The sequence below is a fragment of the Scatophagus argus genome, chromosome 15 (genome assembly GCF_020382885.2).
Source record: "Scatophagus argus isolate fScaArg1 chromosome 15, fScaArg1.pri, whole genome shotgun sequence".
NCBI classification, from domain to species: Eukaryota; Metazoa; Chordata; class Actinopteri; family Scatophagidae; genus Scatophagus; species Scatophagus argus.
Window position 1 is genome coordinate 5,585,507 of NC_058507.1, and position 25,656 is coordinate 5,611,162.

General features: G+C 42.7%; 2 protein-coding genes across 3 annotated transcripts in view; one reads left to right on the top strand and one right to left on the bottom strand.

Moving 5' to 3' along the window:
• The first annotated feature begins 11,875 nt into the window (after window positions 1-11,875).
• On the top strand, window positions 11,876-24,569 carry pax9 (paired box 9). The gene is made up of 4 exons (XM_046412126.1): window positions 11,876-12,055; window positions 12,713-13,327; window positions 15,315-15,454; window positions 19,299-24,569. The coding sequence occupies exons 1-4, from the start codon at window positions 12,052-12,054 to the stop codon at window positions 19,551-19,553; spliced, it is 1,014 nt and encodes a 337-aa protein (XP_046268082.1). The 5' UTR covers window positions 11,876-12,051; the 3' UTR covers window positions 19,554-24,569.
• A 508-nt stretch (window positions 24,570-25,077) lies between these two features.
• slc25a21 (solute carrier family 25 member 21) overlaps window positions 25,078-25,656 on the bottom strand; it is an 83,234-nt gene continuing 82,655 nt past the window's right edge. For both annotated transcript variants that reach the window (XM_046412127.1, XM_046412128.1), the window contains 2 exons: window positions 25,475-25,527; window positions 25,078-25,165 (listed from right to left, as the gene is read on the bottom strand). In XM_046412127.1, coding sequence (XP_046268083.1) covers window positions 25,104-25,165; window positions 25,475-25,527 — 115 coding nt within the window. In that variant the 3' untranslated portion in view covers window positions 25,078-25,103. The remainder of the gene's footprint in view (window positions 25,166-25,474; window positions 25,528-25,656) is intronic.

The following is a 25,656-nucleotide window of genomic DNA, read 5'->3' on the forward strand; positions in this document are numbered from 1 at the left end:
ACTCTGTTGTTCAGCTCTCCATTCCCAATCCCTTCCGCCGCTCAGCCAAAAGGAGATTTTTCTCACATGGCTCTGGATTCAGCAGCTGAACTGACAGATTTAACATTTGAGCAGACTCAGTGAACATTTCTCAGAATGACCAACCACAAGAATGTTGCGGAACACCGAAACACAGCATGTGATTTACTTCAGTGCTATAAAGCAAATTTAAATTTCAGTTATTGAAGTTCTCCTCCACTCAGAAATGTCTCACTGTTAGCTTACATGGATCTCTGGCCTTCGCTGTGCAGAGTCATGCATGTGCAGAGTTGACACTAGAAGGCTGTTTTAACTTCCATCTCTCGCAGGCTGAGAAGTTTCTCTGTGCTCACATTAAATCTGGGTTAAAGACGAATACATACCAGCAGGATGAGGCTGCTGGTATGTACTGAGGCTGAAATTTTGAAATGGAAATAAAAGAGAAATTTCCATATTCAGAGATTTTGCTTCAGTGAGCTTGATCTCTTTAAAGAATCTGAACAATGCAGCTGAAGTCGTGCAAAATCTTAATCAGGCCAAAGACGAGCTGTAAACACACAGAAAACACGGTGGCAACGTGACAGAGCTGTGTTACACAAACAAATAAGTCTATGAAAATGTGTTTTAAGACGGGATTTAAATGTTGACCCTGTTCCAAAGCTGAGGGGATGGTACAACGAAAGGTCAGTTCCTCAACAATGTGAACCTTGACTCTGGTACAGCTGAAGCCCTGAACATCTCGGATGTGCTCTCAGTCATTATTCTTCAGATTTCACACACTGAAGGTTTTATACAACTTTCTTCCCATGTGCAGTTGTACTTCCCTCTATAGACTCATACAAATATAATCCCTCTAAAATCACCACTTCTGACCCACTAGAAGTGTTCGGTGGTGTTTGTATCTGCGGAGATGCAGCCCTTACTTTCTCATTATTTTGCAGGGTTGGGGCACTTATTTGACTAACTGATTATTGTGTCTACCAAGTTGTGAAATACCTTGGTGTTGGTGGTGCTAGTGGTGGTGGTGGTGGGCATTTGACAACCAGGGATCTTCCTCCCTTACTGCACCTTTAAATAGCGTGTTTACAAAGAGGAGCCGGTAAATTCTCCACGCTTTACCTTTAATGTGTAAAAAACCGGTGGAGCGAACAAAGCATTAAGCCTTTGCTTAACCACTTTAATGGGTTTTCTGAAAAGTGCTGTAAATAAATCTTCACACACTTACAGCTGATATCCCAGCTCATGTAATTCACTGTCTTTTAAGCAAGCGTGCACAAGCTGAAACGCTGTGGAGGCTCAGATTGTGAGCCTGCAGTTTGTGAGTCAAACAAAGCTAAAGCTAAAGGCAGGAGGATGTTTATCTGATCTCAGGCTGACTGTTTATCCATCACATGACTCCCACAATGACCCCTCTGTTACTCCTCAGTGCCTCCTCGGCGCAGCGAGGCGGCTCAGTGTGGCCTGATGCTCCAGCAGCTGCACCTGCCGCTGCTCTCCCCTCTCCTGGACATACTATTAGCATTTTGGAGAGGGCCAATGGGGGGTAATTACAGGGCAGCCACGTCACTCTCTCTGCATCAGACCGAGTGAGGCTGCTCGGTCATGTAGCAGCTTTGTGTGTGTGTGTGTGTGTGTGTGTGTGTGTGTGCATGTGCTGCTTGTCCAAAGGCAAAGTCAGGTTTGCTTTAGGACACAAAACTGGTGCATATCGATGGGATTTTCATGAAAGGTGCAACAAAACAGGAGGAAAATGGGACTTGAACAGGAAATTTGTAGAGAGAGTTGTAACTGTAGAGATAATGTGTGTTTAGAAGAACAAATTAAGAGCAAAGGCCCTTAAACACAGCGGGAAAAGCCAATAAATATTAAATAATGCTTTTATTAATTAATTTATTTTATTTTATTAATTTATTTATTTTGAAAAAGTTAAAATTATTTGTGGGAGGCAAAAACCTCAGTTATGTTCTTGATTTGATATCCTGGATTTTGAGTCTGTATTTGATATTTGTTCACAACAGAAAGAAAGCACTCATATTATTCATCTGAGGAGAGAAAAGCCAAGAAAAACAAAAGCAACTGAAAGCCACAAAGTTCTGTCAAAGTTCTGCCCACAAAACGTGATGAATTATTGATATTTCATCTTGACTGAAAAATCATCAGAGGTGGAAGAAGTTCTCAGATTGTGTACTTTAATAAAAGTAATGCAACACCACAATGTAGAAAAACTCAAAAATAGTACAAAAGTGTTAAAATACACTCAAAGTACCAAAAGCAAAAGTACTCATTATGCAGACCAGCATACTTCAGAAGAACCTAAATGAGATTATTGGATCCTAATCACTGATGTGCTAACATCACTTTAATGTTGCATCTGGGAAAAGTGGAACTAATTTTAAATACTTTGTATACTTGATACTCTCAGTATCTTTGGATTTTCCCCCTGGATCGATAAAGTTTTAGTTTAATCTGTAAAATGAAATCATCAATTATTGGTTGTATGAATATCAAATTATACTTAAATAACCAAAAGGAAAAGTACTGACCATGCAGGACAGTACAATTACTAGTGCGCCAATGTGTTCGTCACTTTAATGTTGCAGCTGGTAAAGGTGGAGCTACTCAATACTGCTAACTACTTCAAACACTGAGGGGCGGCTTAATCTCCAATAACACATCATGAGTTTTTAGTTTTGTATTTACATTCTGAGTCAGTAATCTGAATCTGCAGAGTAACGAGGAACTGAAGCTCTCAAATGAACCGAGTGAAGGAAAAACGACAACATTTGTCTCCAAAATGTAGTGGAGTGGAGCTATAAAGCAGCCCAAAATGTAAACGCACAAGTAAAGTACAAGTACATCAAAATTGTACTTAAGTACAGCACTTGTGTAAATGTACCTGCAGTAGTTACTCCACTGTGTGAAGTACATTAAAATTGTGTTTAAATGCATGCAAAGGTACACAAGAGTCACTTTTAAAAAATGAAATTCTGCTTACTTTTATGGCCGAGTCGTTTTTTAAAGCCGCCATTGTCCCAGCCAATCAGTGCTGACGATACAGGACACACCTGTGAAGAAAACAACAGACAAAGAGCATAAACTCCTGGCTATCACACCTCTGTGCCTTATCTTCTGCACCCTGAAAAGATCCATCCAAGAAAATGAAGACCAAACATGAAAGACGTCACCAAGTGGATCAAACCACATGATGAGCCTACAGTTTCAGGTCCCAATAAGTTCTCACTGAACTCTATGGTGTCAGCTTAAAACCTTGTGAGTTTCTCCAGCTCCTGAAACACACACGATGACACCCAGGAGCAGCGTTACAAACACAAACACAATCTGTCCTTGTCTGTCCTCGAACGCCTCGGGAAAACAATCTGGCATGCTTTGTTTTGCAACACACCTTGAAAGCATAAATTCACTTCACTTGGACTGTGACTGTCTCACAGCAGCCACACTTTACACATGACGTGCGGGTGTGTGGAAACAGAGGATGCAGGACCACCCTGAAACTGTCCTGGTCTCTTCCTACTTCCCGGACACACAGCTGGCTTGTGGGACATGTGTGATCCTTGGTTGCCCTCTGCAGGACGCTCTGATTAGAACGCTGACAGACTCCTCAGCTCTTCCCGGTCAGCCACAAACTGTAGGTGGAGCTCAGCTCACTTCTGCCTTTATTTAAAACCTACAGGGCGATGCGGTCGCAGCCAGTGGTGGTGGTATTCCAATCCTTTACTTAAGTAAAAGTACCACACAGTTCTGCATTGAAACTGTCATATAAGTAAAAGTATGTGAGTGTAATCAGAAAAAATGTACTTGAAGCAGGAATTTGCTCTTGCAGTCAGTTGAAGCGGAGATGATTTTATTTACTTTATTTGGGACTGTAACTGATCATTCTCACTGTGGATCAATCTGCTGATCACTTTACATTAACCAAACACAGCACAGACCTCAAAGTTATTAAAAACAAGTTCAAATCATTTAAATAATTAAACGTAAATGCAAAACATCCTCACATCTGTCAAGCTGAGGCTGTCGGCTGATCGTTTCAGGCCTGCTTGTATACACAGTTGGGAAGTTAAATTTCTTTCTAAAACATCAAATTCATATATTTTTTTTATTTAAAATTACAAACCTTCAAAGTTAAATAAGTAACAAAAGTTGTCAGATGAGTGCAGTGGAGTAAAAAGCACAACATCGTGTTCTGAAATGTAGTGGAGTAGAGGTAGAAAGTGTAAAGTACACTACTTGAGTAAATGTACTCAGTTATGTTCCACCACCCAGACGTGAACATGCAGCCGGTAGTTCAACTTCAGATCAATCGATCATTAATTTGATAATCAGCAGAACCTTTCGGTGGAGTTGGCTTCACTTCAAGGTGCCTTACAATTAAACAGTGGAGATAAACTTGAGTAACAGTACCAGTACTGTAGAAATACTTCAAAGCCTTACAGAAGTAAGAGGAGGTTATGTGTACTACCAGCAGACTGAGCTCAGATTTCACCCGTCTTCTTGTTTTCATGTTTCATGTCTTTTAATCTGTTTTAACCTGATGATTTTATGTTTCATTCTGCTGCCCCTGAGAAACACTTTGTAACACAGCCTTTAAAGGTGCCATGTAAATAAAGATTATTATTATTATGAAAACATCTAAAGTAAAAGTACTCATTCTGAATAAAAACGTTTTACTGTTGCATGGTGTGTTTTGGGGTGAATATTACCGCTGCATTAGTGTTTATATTGTATTTTACTGCTGTAGATATCAAAGGTTTGAACTCATTTTAATAACTTTATATACTGTTGGGTTTAATCTACAGTAATGCATCATATTCTGCAAAATCATTACACGTTTGCAGTGTTGCTAAAAACAAAAGCTAAAAAAAAACTCCAAGCAGCTCTGTTCTCAGCTTTGTGACAACTGCATTGCCAGCTAACCCAAGACTGCTGCTAACCCATAAAGGAACATTTCATCCTTCAGTTCATCAGGGAAAATCCACTGATGGTGATGTGTGCTTACCGCTGGACTGGTAGGGTAACTAACTAAAACTGTCAGACTTATGCAGTCGTTTGGTTCCTAAATGTCCACTAGATGGCGCCGCTGTCTTTTGGAATAAACAGGCAGTGTGGTCTCAGTGTGACTCGGCAGCATCAGTGTCCCTCTGGAGACAGTCTGACCGTGATGGACGCGCAGGGACACTGAAGGAAGCTGCTTTCACTTATCGAAACAGATTTCTGCTTAAATGTCTGGCTTCAGGAGCAGCTGGGTGATCCCCTGTTTCATCACATCTCAGCTCGCTGTACCTGATCCCGCTGCCAACATGTGCTGCTTCGGATTCCTCCAACACGCAGCTTGTCGTGAGATTCCGCACTGAAACGCATCGGTCACGACAGGCCGCACGGAGGCCTCAGTCAGCCTCTGCGCTAAACTGAAAGAAGTGCACTTAAAGTGAACTGCTCTTCACCAGAATTCAATTTGAGAAAGGTTATTTTAATTTCTGTCATTCCTGAGTTTATTTGTTTGTCTTCCTGGCAGCAAAAATACATCAGAGGACTTGAGCTCCGTCACACTGACAGAAAACATCTGACCTCTGTTTGTTTATGAGGATACTGAACACTCAGTCCATTCTGTAATCTAATAACGTTGTGTAAAAAAAAAAAAAGAAATAAAGAAATCTGACGCTCGTGTGCCCACAGCTGACTAATTGCAGGGACGTTTCTGCGCTTTGCAGAGATCTTAAATGGATGAGGAAATTTAATATAAATCCAATCCAGGTATGACTCAACGACTCTTCGGCTCTGGCGCATAACGCGGCGGTGTGGTCTGCATCAACACCCCATTTGCACTTTTCTGCACAGAGGAAAAGCGTAAAAGCGCACTAAAGGTGCAGCTCTCCATTTCTTTTTCCTCCCAACCTTAGTGTCCTTGGTTCGGGACAAAGAGCGCTCCAAATTAGGGCGGAATGAAATATTTAATACTAATGGATGCCAGGTGCCAGACGAACAGATGTCAAAGTGATGTATGCTTAAAAGTGTCGTAAATATTGTTTCTTTTTGTCCCTCTCTGCTGAAACCCAGGCCTGGCCTCTGAAACACGACTACATACGTCGTTAACCCGCGTTCGTCCTCATTAAGGCCGCACTAAAGTTACCGGGCCACTCAGCCCGGGAGAAGTGCTAACCTGCAGAAAGACTTTAATGGTGTCGCCGCTGCAAAGCAAAGGTTAGAGTCATCAGTGCGGGTTATTTTAAAGGCGCCCGAGTGATGGCTTTTGCCTGAAAAGCAGCAGCAGCAGCCTCCTCCAGCCATTAAAGCTCCGTTCAGTCTTATCTTATTTGTATCAAACAGCTGGAGGCGACACCACTTCACTCTCCGCTTTAAGAACGCAGATTAGTGGCGCGTTTGGGTGACAAACTGCTGGGGCCTTGTTCCTGAAGGCAACACACACACACACACACACACACACACACACACACACACGACAGGCTAACCCTCCGCACGTGTGTATCCCATTGCAGATGTCAGTCAGTTTGGGGACAGTTAGTATGAGATGACAGACCTCCAACCCCTCCATGAAACAAGAAATCACTGCGCCTTGCCATAATAACCTATTAGTGGTGACTTGGATTTCCCACAGGATCTCACTGGGAACAGAAAACCTGGAACTGTGGACCTCTTTTTTCCCCCCCGAGCTGCTCAGCGGCTTAGTGTCGCAGCTAGAAAATCTGTCCCGCACGGATTAGAGTCACTGCGCCTCAGTTCAGCTCCAGTTTCTTCTCCCGCCATAGAAGAAAATAGTTCTGCAGTGCTCCAAGTTCAGGCCCGCTGATACAAAGTCCTGCGTGAGGTCAGATCCATCCGCGTTAAACGACCTGATTATGACCAAAACAAATCGCAGGAAAATAGAACCGGATCTAATGAATAATAATAAGAACAACAACAACAACAATAATAATAATATAATAATAATAATTTAGAATATGACACGTATATATTTAAATAAAGTTCAAATTTCCGTTTAATTTCTTAACCTTTCGCTTGTGTTGCTCTAATTGTTCCCTGAATCGAAATGTTTTCTTCCATCAACTTACGGCTAATTAACAATATTTTTGAAAGCCCCCAAACGATGACTGGACAACAAGTGGCGTCTTTATTTACAGCCTTTTTTTTATATGCGCATAAAAACAAATTAATTCGTTTAATAACATTTTAATTTCTGGATTTATGTGCTGTTTGTTATCTGTGATTTTTTATTGATGTTGTTTATTATTTATGACTTCTTGTGCACCGATCGCACGTCGCGTGTGTCACTTTATTTCTTTACGCCTCACAGGCTTCTGCTCAGATTATAATCCGGTTAACAGAAAAGATCACACTATTCAAAAGTAATTTCTAACGGAATACTCGCGACCTGCCTGTCATTAACCAGAAGATGACGTAAGAGCAAACGGGCTGATGAAGGCATCATCCTCATCCTCCTGTGCCGAGAGATAAAACACTCTGGACACACACACGAATTATAAATAATAGTAATAATATTAGTAATATTAGTAAAACGCGATTTTTCAAGCGTGAAATTATTTTTGGTTTCACAACAAGATTAAAACGATTACGCGTCCTGTTGTTTATTTTTAATCGTTTTCAGTTTTGCTCTGATTTGATCACGCGTCGATTAGTTGAGGTCTGACGGAGTGAAACGCACAAACAAACCCTCTGACAGAAGATGCCAGCTGTTGATGAACCTTCGATTTCAACTTGTTTTTAAGTCATTTTACGTCTTCGGTCTCTTTGCTTAAACCAAATCACACTTGAGGACTCATTTGGTTCCGTCACAACAAGCGTTTCAGTCTCTTTCGATCAGACTCGATCGAAATCCTGACCCAAGCAGCAGCAGCAGCAGCAGCAGCAGCAGTCTGTGCCTCTTTGTGATCGTCTGTGATGTGAAAGTCAGGACAGGTAAGTCTGTATCTCACTGTGGTGACAACCGCTCAGGTGGGGGTAGAAAACAAAGCGCCTCAAGTCTTCACTTGTTGAAAATTAAAAGCAAAAGGTGGTTAAGTTACTTTGCTCCCACACGAAGGAGATAGCTGAGGTGGGAGCGGCTGTCATCACGCTTTACAGCTTTGTACACTTTGTTGATGTCAACAAACCGAGCTGGAAAAAACTCTTTTCTCGTTTCTCTCGTCTGAAGCTGCTGCGGGATTCACGCTGAACAACAGCCGAGCGTAAATGTTACGCTTGGAAAAGTTGGATCCTGTGGGGTGAACGAAGGCGTTTCAGTCCGGGCTGTTACAGAAAAATTAGACAAAATAAATAAATAAAGTGTGTCTCCCTTTCTGAATGATGCACAGGTCACACACACCTGACAAAGCAAGAAATGCTCATCAGTTCAATCAAGCTCCTCTGCTTTTCATCACCTTCACTTCTGCACCATTTGGCACCGAAAAGGACAGAAAGAGGCAGCGCAAATAAAAGAAAATAAAATATCTTTGAGCCACACACTTCTTCTTCTTCTTCTTCTTCTTCTTGTTTCTATCATCTTGAGTCAATAAGGACCTGCTCGACCCGTGAAATCAATTACGACCAACGCAAACACTTTCACAAGAAAGAAAACTGTGATACATAAACAAGTAGGAGACCAGCGCGTACGTTATGAAGCAGCTGCAGCCGGAGCTCAGAGGCAAACCTGTAAACAAAAGGGATAAATAAAGAGCGTATTTAGAAAAAAATATTTAAAGAGTCGGGATTATCCTGATACAAATCGTCAGCTGTTTTAGACTATCAAGGGTTTAATTAGATAAAATGACATTAAATTATTTGAGCACATTGGTATGTGAATTTGTACATTTTTTGGAGGAGGGCTGCAGGTCATTTTGTGGTGTTAGAATATGATATTATTTACAAAATGTCACCCAAGCATTAAACCATAGACTATGGAGGCACATTTTGACTGTGAGACGGCAGTTTTGGCTTTGAACATTTCTGAATATAAACCGTAAAAGGCCCGGACACGTCAGAAATTAAAGCCACACACAACGCGACACACTTTAAAGACAAGAGCCTGATGTGATTTGATTATTATGTTAAATCCTCTGCAGCCAACATGATCATCATCTGCACAAAGGCCCACTGAGAGGCAGAGTGCGTGCGTGGACGGTGAACCTGCAGGCCAACAGCCAAAGCAACAGCGCGACCTGAGGGAGTTCAGCCGCTCGGCGTCCCGCAGGCAGCCGAAGCTTTTGGAGCTCGTCGTTACACAATTTGTCTGACAAGTGACGCGTTGCCTTCACGGGCGGTTTGAACAATTCAATTCGACATGGACGAGCTCGGGCTTGTGAGCTGCAGACATGAGACAGCCGCGTACAGTCTGGAAATCATTACGGGACGGCCGCGCGCTTCAAATTCTGACGCCTAACAACAACAACAACAGTAAGATTAATAATTAGAACAATAGTCGACTTTTTCTGAGCTTGGCTAATAATAACAACTTTTAGCTGAACGCTTGCAAACTTAAAACAACGAATTCAATTATTATTTCAAGCAGGAATTTAATGTCAATATTTTTGGTGGTGGTGAGGGGTGGGGGTCACTAATTTGATAAACACGGAGGTTATTAAAGGATGTGGCGGCAGCGCATCCTCAGGTGGACATGGTTCACAGCAGGGGGGGAGGGGGAACAGGAAGGTGTCCTTTCAGTCTAAAAGTGCCGACGATGGAGCAGTCCTGTGGAGACCTTTGATCCCTCACCGCTGACCTTTTGTTATTTCAGCCACCGGGGGAACCTCAGTGGAAACAAGTTGAGCACGTCCCCCCACACACACCCCACGGTAAACATTATCCTTGACGCATTAGCTGCCTGGGAGCTGAGCAGGCCGGGGCGGGCAGGTGGTGGTGGGGAAGTAAATTTAAAATGGAAGTGGTAAATTTAAAAAGAAAAATGAGTTAACTAAGAAGTCCAGTTGGTTGGTCTAAAGGTTAGCAAAAATAATCTGCGGGAGAATATTCAATTTGCGCCTCTTTAAATAATAATAATAATAATAATAATAATAAACTGTTCATCTGATTCGTGTTGGGGTGAAAGCGCACGCTGCAATCTGTGTAATGTCAGAGATTTTATGTCATGTTATCCCGAAAAGGTGGGAAAATTAAAGAAAAAAAAAGCTATGGAGTGTTTTCCTCTGCAGTATCCAACCCTCAGAGCTGTACGCGCCGGAACAAATACTGAGGGATACTTTGTGTACATTTTGCCCCCCTCACAGACGCCTTAATGTCAGCAGAGGTTTTCAACAATATTCCTAATTGCACGGCTGTGCAGGAGCGCCCGTTTGATGTTTACACGCACGTTGATCCCTTCAGGTTGTGGCCTTTTCTTTTTTTTCTTTTCTTTTTTTTTTCTTTTTCTTTTTTAAATATAATACGAGAAACTCCAAAGAGTGTGTCCAAAGTGGAGAGACGTGAAGGCGCAAAGTTATGGCGTGTGTTTTGTCTCTCGTGTCGGGAGGCAACAAATCTTCCTTACTGCTTGTAAGTGGGGTTTCTGTGCAGCGAGTGCACGCAGTAAAGTTAGGAATAACCCCTTTGTGAGATGCTGGTGTGCAGGCCGTGAGCCCGAGAGGTAATTATGTAAAGGTCAGGACATTAAAGGTAATTTCTTTATCATATAAGAGCCCTGAACGCATCAAAGCTTCCCTTCTGTGCATAATCTGAAGAGAAGTTTGGCCTGTTCGCCGCACAGCCGTCATGTAAATAAAACGGACATGCACGTTTGAATCGGGAAAGTGAATATTAGTGAGTTAAAACAACACCTTAAAGAGCACTGTTCGTCTTACACACACACACACACACACACACACACGTCTAAATAAATCACTTGAAATTTAATTTAAAATTGGCACGGGAGATAAATCTGGCTGGGGTTTTATTTCCAAGCTGCTCGAGTAGACAGGTTCTTTATCCAAAGTTTAAACACGTCCGCCTTTTCGTTTTCAGCACAACATCCTCCCCGTCAAGGATTTGTTTTTGGCGTGTTTTCGCAAAGCGCAGCAGTCGACGCTTGAATGCGTAAAGGAGATTGAAACTCTGGGCGACAAATGAGAGAGGAAAAAAATAAACCCCAAAGTGTGATAATCCTCAGCGCGCTGAGATACAGTTTACAAACATCACCCAACCAATTACATTACTCAAAACCAAATCATTCATTTCCTGCCATTTCCTTAATGATGCCATTTAAAAGGTTGACATGAAGGCTGCTGTAGTGGAGCGTTTAAAGCCACCCAAACTCAAAGATTTTTCACCTTTTTGTTTCATAACAGAAACTTGAACTTTTTTTCCCTTTTTTTTCCTTTGAAAGGTTCAATAGTTGTTGTTAAACCCAAACTAAAAGCGTACGTGAATTACACGTTAAACGAGGGGGGTTTAATTGCAGAAGTTTGAACCGTAAATAAATATTTTTTTCAGGTGATGGCTCCTCGTGATGGTCACACACTGGAGCTTTTTACGCATCTTTTTATTTAGCGCCACGTCGCTGCTGAAAAGGTCTTATCCAAAATCTTGATAGTGCATTATACTCACCATATCTGTGTCAACAACAAACGCTTTCATGGTGGTATATCCCCACATTTCTGATGGGAGAGAGCAGGACGAGGAGGAGGAGGAGGAGGAGGAGGAGGAGGAGGAGGACTGGGCTGGGTGGGAAGGGGGTGGTGGTGGTGGGCGAGCTTTGCGGACTTGTCATGTCAAACTTTTGCACCAATAGCACAGCAACTCACAGCAACCTCGAAAGTCTATTGGCGAGCCGAGCCAATCAGCGGGGCAGAAGCGTTGGAAGTCCAGCCTCCTGATTTCAACAGATTGAAATGTAAGCCTGTCTCCAGCGCCGTCAGGAAACAGATCGAGAATTTAGTCCCTCTAGTTCCTTATCGCACAAGAAGATTTTCTTGGACGCGATTTTGGACAGTGGACACGCTGGACGCGGAGCAGGAGCCACGCAGGAGGCAGAAACCGGACACCGTGTTCTTCATTTGCGGCTTTAACACGATGGGTGAGTTCAGTGTTCAGATCGAGTTTTTTTCCCTGTCAGGGATGCCGCAAACGGTCCAACGGCAAGGTGGGAAAAAGACAGCGAGATACCGGCTGTCTGTGATGTTTCGGCGGCTCGCTTTAGCCTTTAAACCAGCGAGGAAGAAACCAGCAGACTGAATTATTACATGTGTCAGTTACGCACGAGTTCTGGCACTGCGCGCTGCACGTCCGTGTGGAGTCCAGCCTGCGTGCACGACAGCTATCAGTCAGCCGTGGGCTGGTACTTTTTAACCAAACATTAATAAGTCAAAGTGACAAACTGGCATAATAAAGTGAATCCTTTTTCTGGGGTGAAGCCTAAACGGATGCGCCTTTGCTTGATGATTGATTTTTAAATCAGCTCTGAAGACACGTGAAAGTGTTTTGGTTACACGATGTTCTCATAAATGGCAGGAAAAAACTCAGAATAAGCAGATTAAAAACACAGTCTAACACTTAACATGTCTGCCATATTTGGCCGTGCACAGCTGTGTGTTTGGTAAGCGGTACCAGGCCTCATACATGTGCGGTTTCGCCCGGGCTAAAGCAGCCTGTGGTGGGCCCTGGGTTGGTTACCTAATCGCTGTCTCATTGTTCTGCCTTTCTGTCTGTTTGTTTTTTGTTTTTCTTGCACCAGAGCCAGCCTTCGGTGAGGTGAACCAGCTCGGCGGTGTTTTCGTGAACGGCAGGCCGCTCCCCAACGCCATCCGGCTCAGGATAGTGGAGCTGGCCCAACTCGGGATTCGACCTTGTGACATCAGCAGGCAGCTGCGCGTCTCACACGGCTGCGTCAGCAAGATCCTGGCCCGCTACAACGAGACCGGCTCCATCCTCCCGGGAGCCATCGGAGGCAGCAAGCCGCGGGTCACCACACCTACCGTGGTCAAACACATACGGACATACAAGCAGAGAGACCCGGGGATTTTTGCCTGGGAGATCCGGGACCGGCTACTCGCCGACGGGGTTTGTGACAAGTTCAATCTGCCCTCTGTGAGCTCCATCAGTCGGATCCTCCGCAACAAGATCGGGAATCTGTCCCAGCAGAGCCAGTACGAGTCCAGCAAGCAGGCGCCTCACCCACCGCCACAACCAACGTTACCCTACAACCACTTATACTCATACCCGACGTCCAAAGTGCCCACACCCCCCGGCATGCCCACCCTTCCCGGACACATGGCCATGCACAGGATATGGCCTTCATCGCACTCTGTAACAGATATTCTGGGGATACGGTCTATTACAGAGCAACAAAGTAAGCATGGCTGCATGGAGGGCGGGTGCCATTTGTTTACTGCACTACATTTAAACAACTTTTGAAGGGGTTTTGCGCGCAAGAGTGCGAATGTGTGTGCGTGTTTTTGTCAGAGAAAGTGGATTTGTTTTCCCCTTTGAGTTGCTCTAAATGTTTTTTTATAGGGCCCCGAAAGTAACTACTGGAGTGTTATAAACTCACAGGCCTCTATGGAGTGTGTGTGTGTGTGTGTGTGTGTGTGTGTGTGAAGCAGAGAAGAGCTTAAATACCGTTTGACCTGCCGGCTGATATTGATTTGAAAGGGAGGCAGGTTAGTTCAGGAACAGATGGTCCGGCTTGCAGTAATAATTAAGAAGCGGATGTGGAATATTAGAGGGACGGCGGAGGGAAAGGCTCTGAGGTGAAGTGCATCAAAACGAGGTGTGCTGAATGTGTGCCATGTCTCAGCTTTAGTCAGCTCACGGTAAGCTGTGCTTCTGCTGCATGTGTTCTCTTTGTCGCGGGCCTGTATGGGACACATGCAGGTATGGGCCCAGATAAGTTTGGCTCGGACTCAACGAGACCACAACTGTTTTGGAAACAGTGAAACAGGATCCGGCATAAATCAGTGTTAATGGTCGGCTCGGTGTTGTGAAAGGGCTTTTTTTTTCTTCTTCTTCTTCTTCTCTTTTTCTGAGAGCTTGTTTTCCAGTGGCAGGAGGGGAAGTGTTGTCAGTCCCGCTGTTAGGATTCAGGGCTGCCACGCACAAACACGCCCCGGATCTGCTCCACCTCCACCGCCATGCGAGAACCTGAGCTCGGGCAATCCAAACAAGACAAATGTAACGCAGATATCCACGAAAAAATAAATTACAAGTGGAGGAAAATGTTTTGAGAAGCTGCCTATATAAACTATTTATGCATTTCCAAATTATTAGCAGATGTTTGTGGCAGGTTGTTGAATGCTAAGTTTCCTGCATTTGGTGAGGTGAGACGCTCATTTGCACCAAAGTGATTTCACCGGTCAGTTTAAAAAAATATATCACGGAAAGTGGCAGTTAAAAGTGAAGACAAAAATATTCAGGTTGATTATCATGAATTATCAGTGAGCTAATATTAAATTTGACGCGCGTGCGGGCACACACACACACTGACACACACACACACTGATATAAACGTACGGGCTGCACCGAGTCAAACCATGTGGATGGATTTAGTTATTTAAACATGAACAAAACGCATTTTTTTTTAAAAAAAGCTCCTTATCGAGTTATAACTTTGGTGAGTTTGCTTTTCCCAGAGTAAAACGCCGGGAACTGAGTAATACAATATCCATCACTCACAAAAAAGGGGAGGGAGATGCTAAAATACGCTGATGGAGACGCGGTGAAAGTAAATCTAATTTGTCCCCGGCAGGAAGACGTTTTGGTGGGCTGAAATGTGTCTGACCTCTGACCCAGCAGAGGGTCGTCGCACTTCTGCACATCTTCAGCTGGCGTCGATGTGATCTAATGGAGGAACCCAAAACATTTAGTTTCATCCAGTCTTAACACTTTGCTATGGCAGATCACCCCCCACCACCACCCGCCCAAGTCCAAAAATCAGAAACAGAAAAAGTCGAGGTCTGGGTTGGAGAAAATTAGAGCAAACTTATATTTTAATAAGTCTCACTTTCAGAGAATTAGAAACAAAAAACACTCCCTCAGTATCTGATGTTGAAAGAGTCGTTTCAGACGCTAAAAAGTCTGTTTCACTGTTCAAGACTAGAATCGTTTCATATATTAAAAAACAAACTTTACGCACACGGAAGCACGTTGACATATAGGAGCTATTTGTGCGTAAAGTGTCCAACAGTCGCGCTTTCGTGCCAAATGTCACAGGGTTTATTGTCTTGTGCAGCCTGGCTAACCTGCGCCTGATGGATGCATGCAGAAGCAGCGGCCTGTGCGGGTTCTTTTCCTACAGTCTTAAAATCTCCTGTCTTCTCTTCTCTCTTTTGCCCCCCCAGTTAGTGACAGTCCATCCTTTCCCAGCGTCAAACTAGAAGAATGGAGCGCTATAAACAGGACTAATTTCCCACCAGCAAGCTCTGCACTAGTCAATGGCGTGGATAAGCCGCATTTAGAACCTGAAGCAAAATACACACAGGTAATAAACGGACACCTCTCTCTCTCTGTTTTTGTTTTTTTTTTTTTTACTTTTTTATTTTTTGCAACCTAAAAGTGCAACATTAGTGAAAAATAGTCTATTCAAACTTCTGGCAGTCAGTCCATTAATCTAACAGAAGCCTTGAGTATATTTTCTAATATTTGAATCATAATGTGGCTTGGACATTTCCCTTTCGCTGCATTAATGCGCTCCCTCTGTTGGCTAGTGTATTATTCTTATTAACTAAAATAATATATTTTAATTAATTTATTTTTTTTTGTTTTTATTTTGGCCTCCTCCTGCAGGCCCCGCTGCATGGTCAGTGCTTTTATGACTCATCTGAGTGCACATTATTTAATAATTAGTAGGTCAAAGACTTTTGGACAGCCTGGTGATTTTCTTGATTCTTGATTTCCAGCTTAGCATGTCGGAGTTTTGAAATTAACTGCAGCCTGCTTAACACTCAGAAACTGGTTGGACCCATAAAAAAAGGAGTCAGAAGACTAATATAGTCTGTTTTCGGTTTCCTGGTGGATTATTCTAGCAGAGGCCTGTAGTATTTTAATGGGTTGGTTTAGTGCTACAGTCCATGCAGGGTTTGAGGCAAGACATTGAAGCGCAAGAGGGAACATTAACCAGTGTGCACAGTTTGTCTTATTCAGGCTTATTGTGAAAAATAACAGCAGCTGATAGGTTGATATTTTGTGTTAAACCAAAGTCGTGCAGGCCTGAACTGTCGGGACATTAATCATTGTGCACTGAGCAGTTTAAACCGAGAAATGAACGTGAAATATCCATATCCAGATTAGATTAATACATTCACCGACACCGAATTTCGCACATTACACACACATTCACTTTAAATAATAACATCTAATGTTTCCCTAATTTTAAAGGCTGCTAACTCGCCCTGTGACCAATTCGTTTAAATTCACATTGTTATTAACTTTTCTCGACTTTTCTATTCAGAATTAATTTCAATAATCTTATGCAGGCGTATTTTTACGTGTAGGCCAATTTATTTTTGGTTTTCCAAAGTAGATGACAAATAAAGGGGCTAAGATGCCTCCGACTGTGCGCATGCGCGTTTTTGTTTTTCCTCTTATTTTGACAGTAAAAAAAAATAAAAATAAATAAATAAATAAAATAAAACAATTTTTTGCCGCATGTTTTAGTCAGCCACTTCATCACGGGGGGAGTTTTCATGAAAACAGGGCCGATGCTGTGAGATTAGCAGCGTTCAGAAGTCCCAGCACAAAGTGGACACACTAAACTGTGTGAGCGGTTCGCCCAGCAACTGCACAAAAACAGAAGTGAGCCATTAAATGCTAAAAAATAACAACTCCATAAATTACACAGTTTATTGCATGAAAAACAAATGGTGAAGCGAGCAGCGCTGCACCAAAGCGCTGGAGGATTAACTGTGCCTTTGTCACTCAGACTAAACCCGCTGTTTGCACATCTGATGTTAAATGGATCTGTTTGTGTTTGTGAGGGACTCGGGGAAACAGAGATGTCATGCAACGATCGCGCTGAGACGGTGGCCGAAAGGCCCCTGACGTTTTCAAAAGAGGCTTATAACTCGCTTTCTTCCCGTCGTGTTTCTAATTACTTTTCAAATTCTTTTTAAAGACGACTGTCAGTGCAAAGTTAATTCAAATGGGAACACCGGGAGCTTCTAAAGGCTCCTTTGTCTTTATTTTATTTATTTATCTATTTATTTTGTAAAATATGGGTCGTTAGTGTATCAGGCCAGAGGCTGCGGTTAGCAACATGTGGCCTATAGGCGCTGTTTGGAGGGCAGATGCACCCGTGGGACTCTCAGGTTTTTCTCTGGACGCAGACGAAGAAGAAGAGGAAGAAGAAGCAGGAGAAGAAGAAGACGAAGAAGAAGAAGAAGAAGCGTCATTAAAACAGATTTAAGGTTAAGTCAGGAGCTCAGGGCGCGCGGCGGCTCGGAGAAGATTTAAAATAAAATAAAATAAATAAATCTGAAACAGCTAGCAGAACTCATTTATCTTAAATAACAGCAGCTGCGTGTCGCTACTATTTCATTTTAGTCGTCTCGTGGTAGATTAAAGCTTTCGAGGAGTGAAAGGAGGAGTTTTAACGATTTCTCTGAAACACAAACAAATCTATCAGAGCGCGATGCATCAATGGTTTGATTCATCATCATCATCATTATTACTATTTTTACTTGTGCTTAATAATAACATTTCATAAAACGGCAGACAATTATTACTAAAATATTATGACTGATAAAAGAGGAGAAAGTCACCCTAACGTATTTTTTTATTATTATGGCGCTATATTAAATGCAAAATATGCGTTTTGTTATGTAGGTTTACACATTTCACAGATTTGTAAATATTAAATAAAATATAAATTGTAAGACGTGCACATATAGTGTGGTGTAAATATTATGGTTTTACAGTCTAGTCAGACAATGGGTGGAGGAGGAGGGATGGCCAAAATAAAAGGTACACCTAAACAAGTGATGCAGTCTGATTCCAGACCTTTTATCAGTCTTATAAATTTAGTTGACTAAATGCCACACGTGTCTGTGGAAATGTATTGAGCTGCAGCAAGTGGAGTTCACACTCTGAGGCGTTTCCTGTTATTTTGCATATGTACTGCGTGTGTGTGTGTAATATGGGCTACAATATGTACCTACTGTATGCGTGTATTTGTGCTGTAGATGTGTGTGTTACATGTAGTGCTTTTAACTGGCGGGAAGTGTGATAAAATGTTTTGAAGAAAAAAAAAAAAAGATTTCAAATGGAAAAACAAAACGTTATTTTAAAACATTTTAAACTCACAGACACCCGCAAACACCCACACAGACACCCGCAGTCGCCCTGCGCAGACCCGCAGACACCCACAAGCAAGTGCGTACACAGCGAAGGCCAGTTTCCTCTCTATAGTCATGTTTTATAATCACCACAAATGTCAGTTTGGAGTATAATTTTTTTCTCATGTCCATTTTAAAGAAATGGCCAGGGACTCTGCCAGTCAAGCCCGCCAATGAAAAGAAGGCGCAGAAACAGAAAAGATCACAATTTTAGAAATAATTCTCAGTAGTCGCAGACCACCCAGGGAGAAATTCGGCCTCCCTGCTGAAATGCTTTGGTGAATTCCTCAAGTTAAGTCCTGTCGCCGTGCCAGAAAAGCAAAGCCCATTCATGCTTCGAACCCTACGCTCGCCTCATTCTCTATCATATTTCCCCTCTTCCTGCCCTTTCACTCTCAATCTCGCGTGACATCTGTTTCGTGGAGCCCCCAACCACACCACACCGTCTCCCATCGTCTGACGTGGTGTATCAACGCCGCCGGGGGGAGAAATGTCCACTTTTAGGTGGAAAACAAGTCCCGTAGACTTAGAAGGGCAATTACGCATGTGTGGTTTTAATACATCTAATATGGTCCAGGGGCATGAGAGCGCATAATTCGTCATTCATACTTTCATCAAAATTGGGAAAATGGGTTTTTTTTTTCCTTATGTGGCGGCTGTGAAGTTAAAATTTAAGTTTCTGCTGCTTAGAATTCAGCCAGCATCACTTTTCCTTTCACTTCACTTCTTTCAGTTTTTTCCCCCCCCATCATAACTCAGCTGCTCGTGTGTGACAGCCTCGGAGTCACGTCACCAAATACTGAAAATGGAGGTCTTGCTTCTTTATAGAGATTTAGGAATGGTTCTGTGGCAAATACCCCCCCCCCCCTCCAGCAGTCCTGCAGGAGGAAGACAGGATGAAAATCATCGAGCAGCGACCCTTTTTAGACGTCAAACCCCGGCTTTCACCTGCTGATGTTCTGCCCTCCCTTTTCCTTCTCGTTTGTTTTCCAGACGCCGAATGGATTGCCCACAGTGAACAGCTATGTCACGGCACCCAGCATCCCTCCCTACCACCCTCCCACCCAAGTGTCACCCTACATGGGGTACAGCGCCACCACCTCGGCCTATGTGACCGGACCCACGTGGCAGCCGGCCAGTGGCAGTGCTCTATCTCCCCACAGCTGTGACATCGCCACCCCTCTGGCCTTCAAGAGCATGACAGCCAACCGTGACGCCATCCACCCAGTCACCGCCTCGGCACTGTGAAGGCAGCTCCACAGACTGATCGGTGGGGAGCGAGGGAGGGACGGCAAGGACAGGAGACACCGAGTCTGTCCCCTGTGGCTTCATTTCATCCCCATTGACTCCTTTCTATGAAGGACTCGGCCCCCAGGACCCGTATTTGTGCCGTTCTGTATGTGACCCCCCTCCTCCTCCTCCTCGCTGCACAGTCAGACCAAAGACACGAAAGGAATAAACAGTCTGTCAATTTTTACTACAAACTCTCGCTGTCTGAAAGAACTTGCAAGACAGGTGTACTGAAGGACTGATGTGTGACTTCTACTCCATCCATCAACACAATTCCTCTCAGATTTTTTTTTTGTTCTGCACACCTCTGCATCAAATGTCCTTGGGCAAAAATGGGTAAATGTATAATAACTTCATGAATTTGCAGTCAAAGCAGAGGGGGGGAAAAACTTTGCATTAGTGTGTCAGGGTGCTTATTAATTGCTATTGTTTTTATATGTTTGTATGCTTTTTTTTTTAGTGTTGTTGTTTATGTTTTTGATAAAAGTTAACTCTCTTATGGAGCATTGTTCCCCCTCCCACAAAAACACTTCTCTAAAAATGTAGCCTATGCAAGAGCTCCAGAGAGAAGTTTATTTATTTGATTAAGGTACGTTGAATGAAGTGCAATTAGCCTTACAGACAGCATGGAAATCTCCACGCGCATTTAGACAAAATTGGCATTGGTCTTATGTTGGAGTCTAGAGCAATAACAATGGAAAAATGTTGCACAATGAAATTGAATGTATCTTATTAAATTGTTTGGCTGTTATTGGACTTTGCTGGTTGTTTGGGGAATCCTCTGCAAGTTTTTATCCTGACAGTAACATGACATCAATCTACACCATCACAGCTAAAACTATTCACCTTCTCTCTGAATGTTAGGGCAGCTCAAGTCAAGGTATTGTAGCCTGTTGGCCTGTTTTACATGAGCAGGAAATGCTTTCCATAAAAAAAACAATAATAAAAAAAATATCTATATATATATGCATATATTATGTATATATATTATATATACTGTACATGTGCGTGCAGAGGCCTGTATTTGCTATCGCCAGGCGTCACGGCTCACTAGGAAAGTTCATGCTTTGAGCGCACACAGTGTTTGTCACCACATAAAGCAATTTTTTTTGTTAAACTGTTGGTCAGTAAATCTCTCACGCCATGATATGATCCTTCCTAGCTTTCTAAACATTTATTTATATTTGGGTATTAGCTATTAATAAAGATACACACACATGGATATATATATATATGAAGAAATATAAAAAAACATCTAACAAACTATTTTGCAAAGAAACTAAGCGTTTAAAGCCCATATTTTATTTTGAAAGTGATAAAAACGAAAAACGAAGTAGTTTTATTGATTAGAGAAAACACGTAGACATGATACTGTCTAATCTCACAAGTTACTCTTATAGAAAAAGCTGCCTTCAGTAAAATATCTGAAAACTGAAGTTTGATTTTTTAAGAGCCCTACTGTCCTCTGTAAATAATAGACTAGTGAAAGTCTAATGTCATGCATTATAATTCCCAGTAATTTCAAACAGTTCTAACTCCTAATTTTTTTCTGCTGGACAGTAAATTAGAACATCATCGCCGCATTAAAATGTGACATGTGTGTGTGTGTGTGTGCCGGGCCGGGACTCCCAGACTCCCGGGGTGAGGTGGAGTCCACGTGCATACAGGGAGCCACAAATAGGCTCATTGGCCTGTGGTCTCCAAGGTCATCAGACATCTGACCCAAACGCGAACCTTCTGCAGCCACAAAAAGGGCCAAACAGAGCTTGTCAGGGCCAACTCAACATGTTCATTACAAAAGAATAGAGCACAGCCCAGTTGACAAATGACATGTTTGCAAAGATGATGCAAAAATACTCTGAAAATTTTAAGGGGGGGAAAAAAGTGTGGTGTAATAAATTATGAGCGTGTCTGGCAAGCCCTGTCTGGCCCTGCAGTCGAGACAGAGATTTAAGCAAACTGGGCTCCAGCGTGGACTCAAAGCTGTAGATTTTAAAACTCCTCACCTGCTCTTTTACATATCATTACCTGGAGCCGAGCTTTCGGGCGGTGGTTGGGCTTAGCTGTGGCCCCCGCGTTTCCTCTCCTCCTATGTTACAGCATAAACAGTCCCTCCGTGTGACAGTGTCAACAGTCCTCCCCACGCAGGGGCTGATTTGACTTGGAAAGCACTCTTCCCCGTATCCAGTGGTCACGGACCGTTGCTCAGGGATCGTAGTGTTTCTTTGACCGTATGTGAACCACATCACAGGGACGTGATGATACACTCGCTGTACCAACCAGCCCTCTCGGCCACCCCTTTTCCACCCTGCACCATCCATCACGTACAGTAAATGATGGTGAACTCTCTGAGTGGCATGAAAAAGTCGTTACATGCTCTTGTTTTTTCCTTTTTCTTTTTTCTTCCTGCACCTCAGCCTACAAACAACAAGGCCAAACAACTTTTCCTTTCAACTATAAGCTACATGAAGTCTCCTCTCCTCTGACTCATGCAACAAAATTAAAATGTGGCCGGCTTAATTGACACCAGTATCTAAAAAAAAAAAAAAGAAAAAAAAAATTAAAATAAGAACAGCGTGTTTTCTAGACAGGAGGAATAGCTTCTCGAAAGTCTAATAATCCCCCCACTCTTGCAGCCTAATGCTGGTCAGCTTTATGGAGGAGAGGGTCTGAAAGGCCTAGTTTTAAAAATAGGGGCAGACACGTGTTTATAATTAATGATGTTGAGTCTGACTTCAGTGTCATATGGTTATCTTTACTTCTCCACATGCAATCAGAAACAAGACAGCCATTTGCAGACTAACACAGAGCAGAGCATGCAACAGCGGCTGAATACAGTGCTTCAAGCTGACAACAGCCAGAGTGTTTTCTTAATGCCTTAAAACAGCAAGCAGACAGGTGAGTAAAAGCTCTTTAAAAAAAAAAAATCAACCGTGCTTGGAAAATCACAACATGTCTGGTTCTGCGTCTTTGGTATTTACGTATGCGGCTCCCGTGTTGGGTCACACTGACATGAATCACTGCTTCATCCCCCACATGCAGTGTAAATCCTGTACATTTTAATCTATTCATCTATCATTAAACGTGTCTGCATGCAGAAAGACAGGTAAAGCCATGTCCAAATTGCATGCTTGCCAGAGCACAGCCGCTGGGATTGAAATGTTACAGGTGAGGACGATGGAACACACATGGACATGGTGTAAAAGAAAATGAGGAGAAGGGGGCTCGCCGCAGATTTATGATCAGTGCGGTGTGCGGGGAATTCAGGTGAAGGGTGGCTCCATTGCATAGCTACCAGCAATACACGCTGCACACGTTACGAGCTGTCAGGTCTGAAACAAACACACGCATTCAGCACTCCATTACAGAAAGCGCACGTTAAGCGCTTACGATTCCATCAGTCTGCAAGCCACAGTTGTTAGTCTCTCACCACAGGCCCCCTGGGCAAAAAACCAGGAGCCGTTCCATTTTGGCTGAGAGAAACTCCCACATTAATGATGACTGTCAAATGCCAACGTGGCTCAGTATAAGCTACTGCCAGATGAGGTTAAGATGAGTATCTTACAGAGCAGCCACTACACCTAAGCCTGTGCAACAGGTGTGTCTGTGTGTGTGTGCATATTTGTGTAAGAGACAGACTGGCAAAGGGAGAAAATGTGTGCAGGAACCCACTACCCGTTTCTGCAGCCACATTTGCATTTCCTGAGCTTGTTGTTTCGACCTGCATTGGAGCTGTGCTCAGGCACCGGATGCCCAATCACACTGAGAGAGAAAAGACTGAGGCTTGGTTAGCTAATACAACTTCTACGGCTGACAGGTTCTCAAACAAAGTGATCTGACGGGGTCGCGGGGTGCAGTGACAGAAGGTGATACGCTTGTGTCGACACCAAGCTGAAGAGAGGACAACACCGCAACAACACAAAGTTACAGTTACAGGACATGTGTGTATCCTTTATCCTTCTCTCTCACACACGCACACACACACACACACACACACACACACACAAGGAAGTAAACAAGTGAGGAGTTTAATTCCTTTTTATTTGCTACCAATACATGTAAGTACCGTTCCATTAATGCTAATATTTAAAAATTGAGAAAGAAAAGGCAGATTAACACAATTTCTTACAATAAAAGCTGGATAAAATATTTCATACTAGTCCAATTCAAAGAAGGTACATAAAAATATATGTCATGCAAAAAAGATTTCAAAAAGTTCCGCAATAGGCCTTTTATAATATCAGCGTTTAAGAGATTCTTAAACACGGCGATTCTTAAGAATTACTGTACGCCATTGCGGCTGTTTGGTTAGTTTGAGATAAACAGTTAGGCTCAGTACTATGGATGTTATCACAGTATAGATATATGCGATCATGCACGCAGTGTTGTGCATTAAGACGTGTACACACAAGCAGTGTGTACCGTACGTGTGCGTCACCGCTCTGCTGATGCGAGTGCTGCTGCAGACTACACACGGGCACTTTGTATTAAGGCAAGACTGATGTTTGAAGATCAGATGGATGATTGACTGAGTCCAGCAGGAAGTGAGACTCATCTGAACTCTCTGAACTCACAGCCTGCAGTGTGCAGCTCTATAGTGGATGAGGTTTTGTTTCGTTATTCTTACGTTCACATGCCTTTTTGGCGTTTTATTTCATTTGAAACTGAACATTAAAGCTGAAAACCTGGTATATAACATTAAACACGCCTCTATGGCTTTAAGTAATTTTGGTGAAATAAGCTACTTCATTTTAAAAAAAAAAACTTACTTTTTATTCTTCAAGAGTTTAACTCATGATTGTCTCCATCAGGACCGTGGAGGGGGAGGGGGCTCAAGTGTGACCGACACAAGCAAACAGCCTCCTCAACCATCATGAGATTTTAATTCAAATTTCACTCAACTTGGTGATGGTTGGCGCACAGAAGTACGTCACATCACTTTTTGTTCCCAAACTCAGCACAGCCCACTTTGAACCAGTGAGACAAGCACTGAAAAAAAAAAAAAATCAAAGCACAAAGTGCATAAATCTCTCGTGAAATGACCAAAACTGTTCTAAATTTGGCAGAAAATTTTGTGTTCACGTAGGACCCCATAGCTCATAGCAAGCAGCTGACTGAGAAAATAGGCTTTCAGGGCCTTTAAAACCTCCTGATCTACTGTTAAGCTGTTTTCTATTAGAAATGTATTGGTCAGTTTTCAAATATTGCAGCTGTTTTTAATTCCTGAGAAACTAACTTAGATGACAGTGTGGGGTTTTTTTCCCCACAGAAAGCCAAATGCTAACATATATTGTTATACTGATTTGGAATTTTGAGCTTTGAGTTTTGTGTATTCAGGGTAAACAAAAAAACAAAACAAAAAAAAAACCAAAAACTGATTTGCTCTGATGTCAGTTAACGATTCTGACAAATGAGGCACACTCCATAAGGCACTCTTGTATCCACAAGGCACTCTGTGGATTTCCTGTTTTTTGTTTGTTTGTTTGTTTGTTGTTTGATTGTTTGGTTTTACCAGTTCCTCTGTAGCCATCCAGACACATATTCATATACCAGCAGCATCACTGCTCCACCTGTGACCGAACAGAAGAGAATGAATCATCCGTAATGCGCCTGAGGGGGAAGTAATGCTTCTTCCTGCCTCATTTCATGCAAAGTTGAATTTCAAACGAACATGTTTTAGGACGCTCTGTCTATCAGAGTTCTCGGGATTCCGAAATACAGATTTCAGCTTATTCACCAATCTCAAAACCTATTCTTCAAACAAAATCCATTTCATCTGGTTCAAACTGAACCTTTTTCTTTTTTCATCTCCCCAAACAGGCAATTTGTGATCATGAGGATAATTTTAATGGCCGTATAAAAGAACTTTTTATTCTTACCTGGTCCAAGCCTCATTATCTTGGGCACCAAGCCCTTGTACAGTGCCATGTACCTGTATAAATAAAACAGGATGTTAATACTGTACAAGTACAAAATACCACAGCTAATGGTCAAAGATTTCAGTTCAAGAGAAGATTATTGTTTTTTTTATCCATGCACTCTCTTCTGATGTGTGTACAGG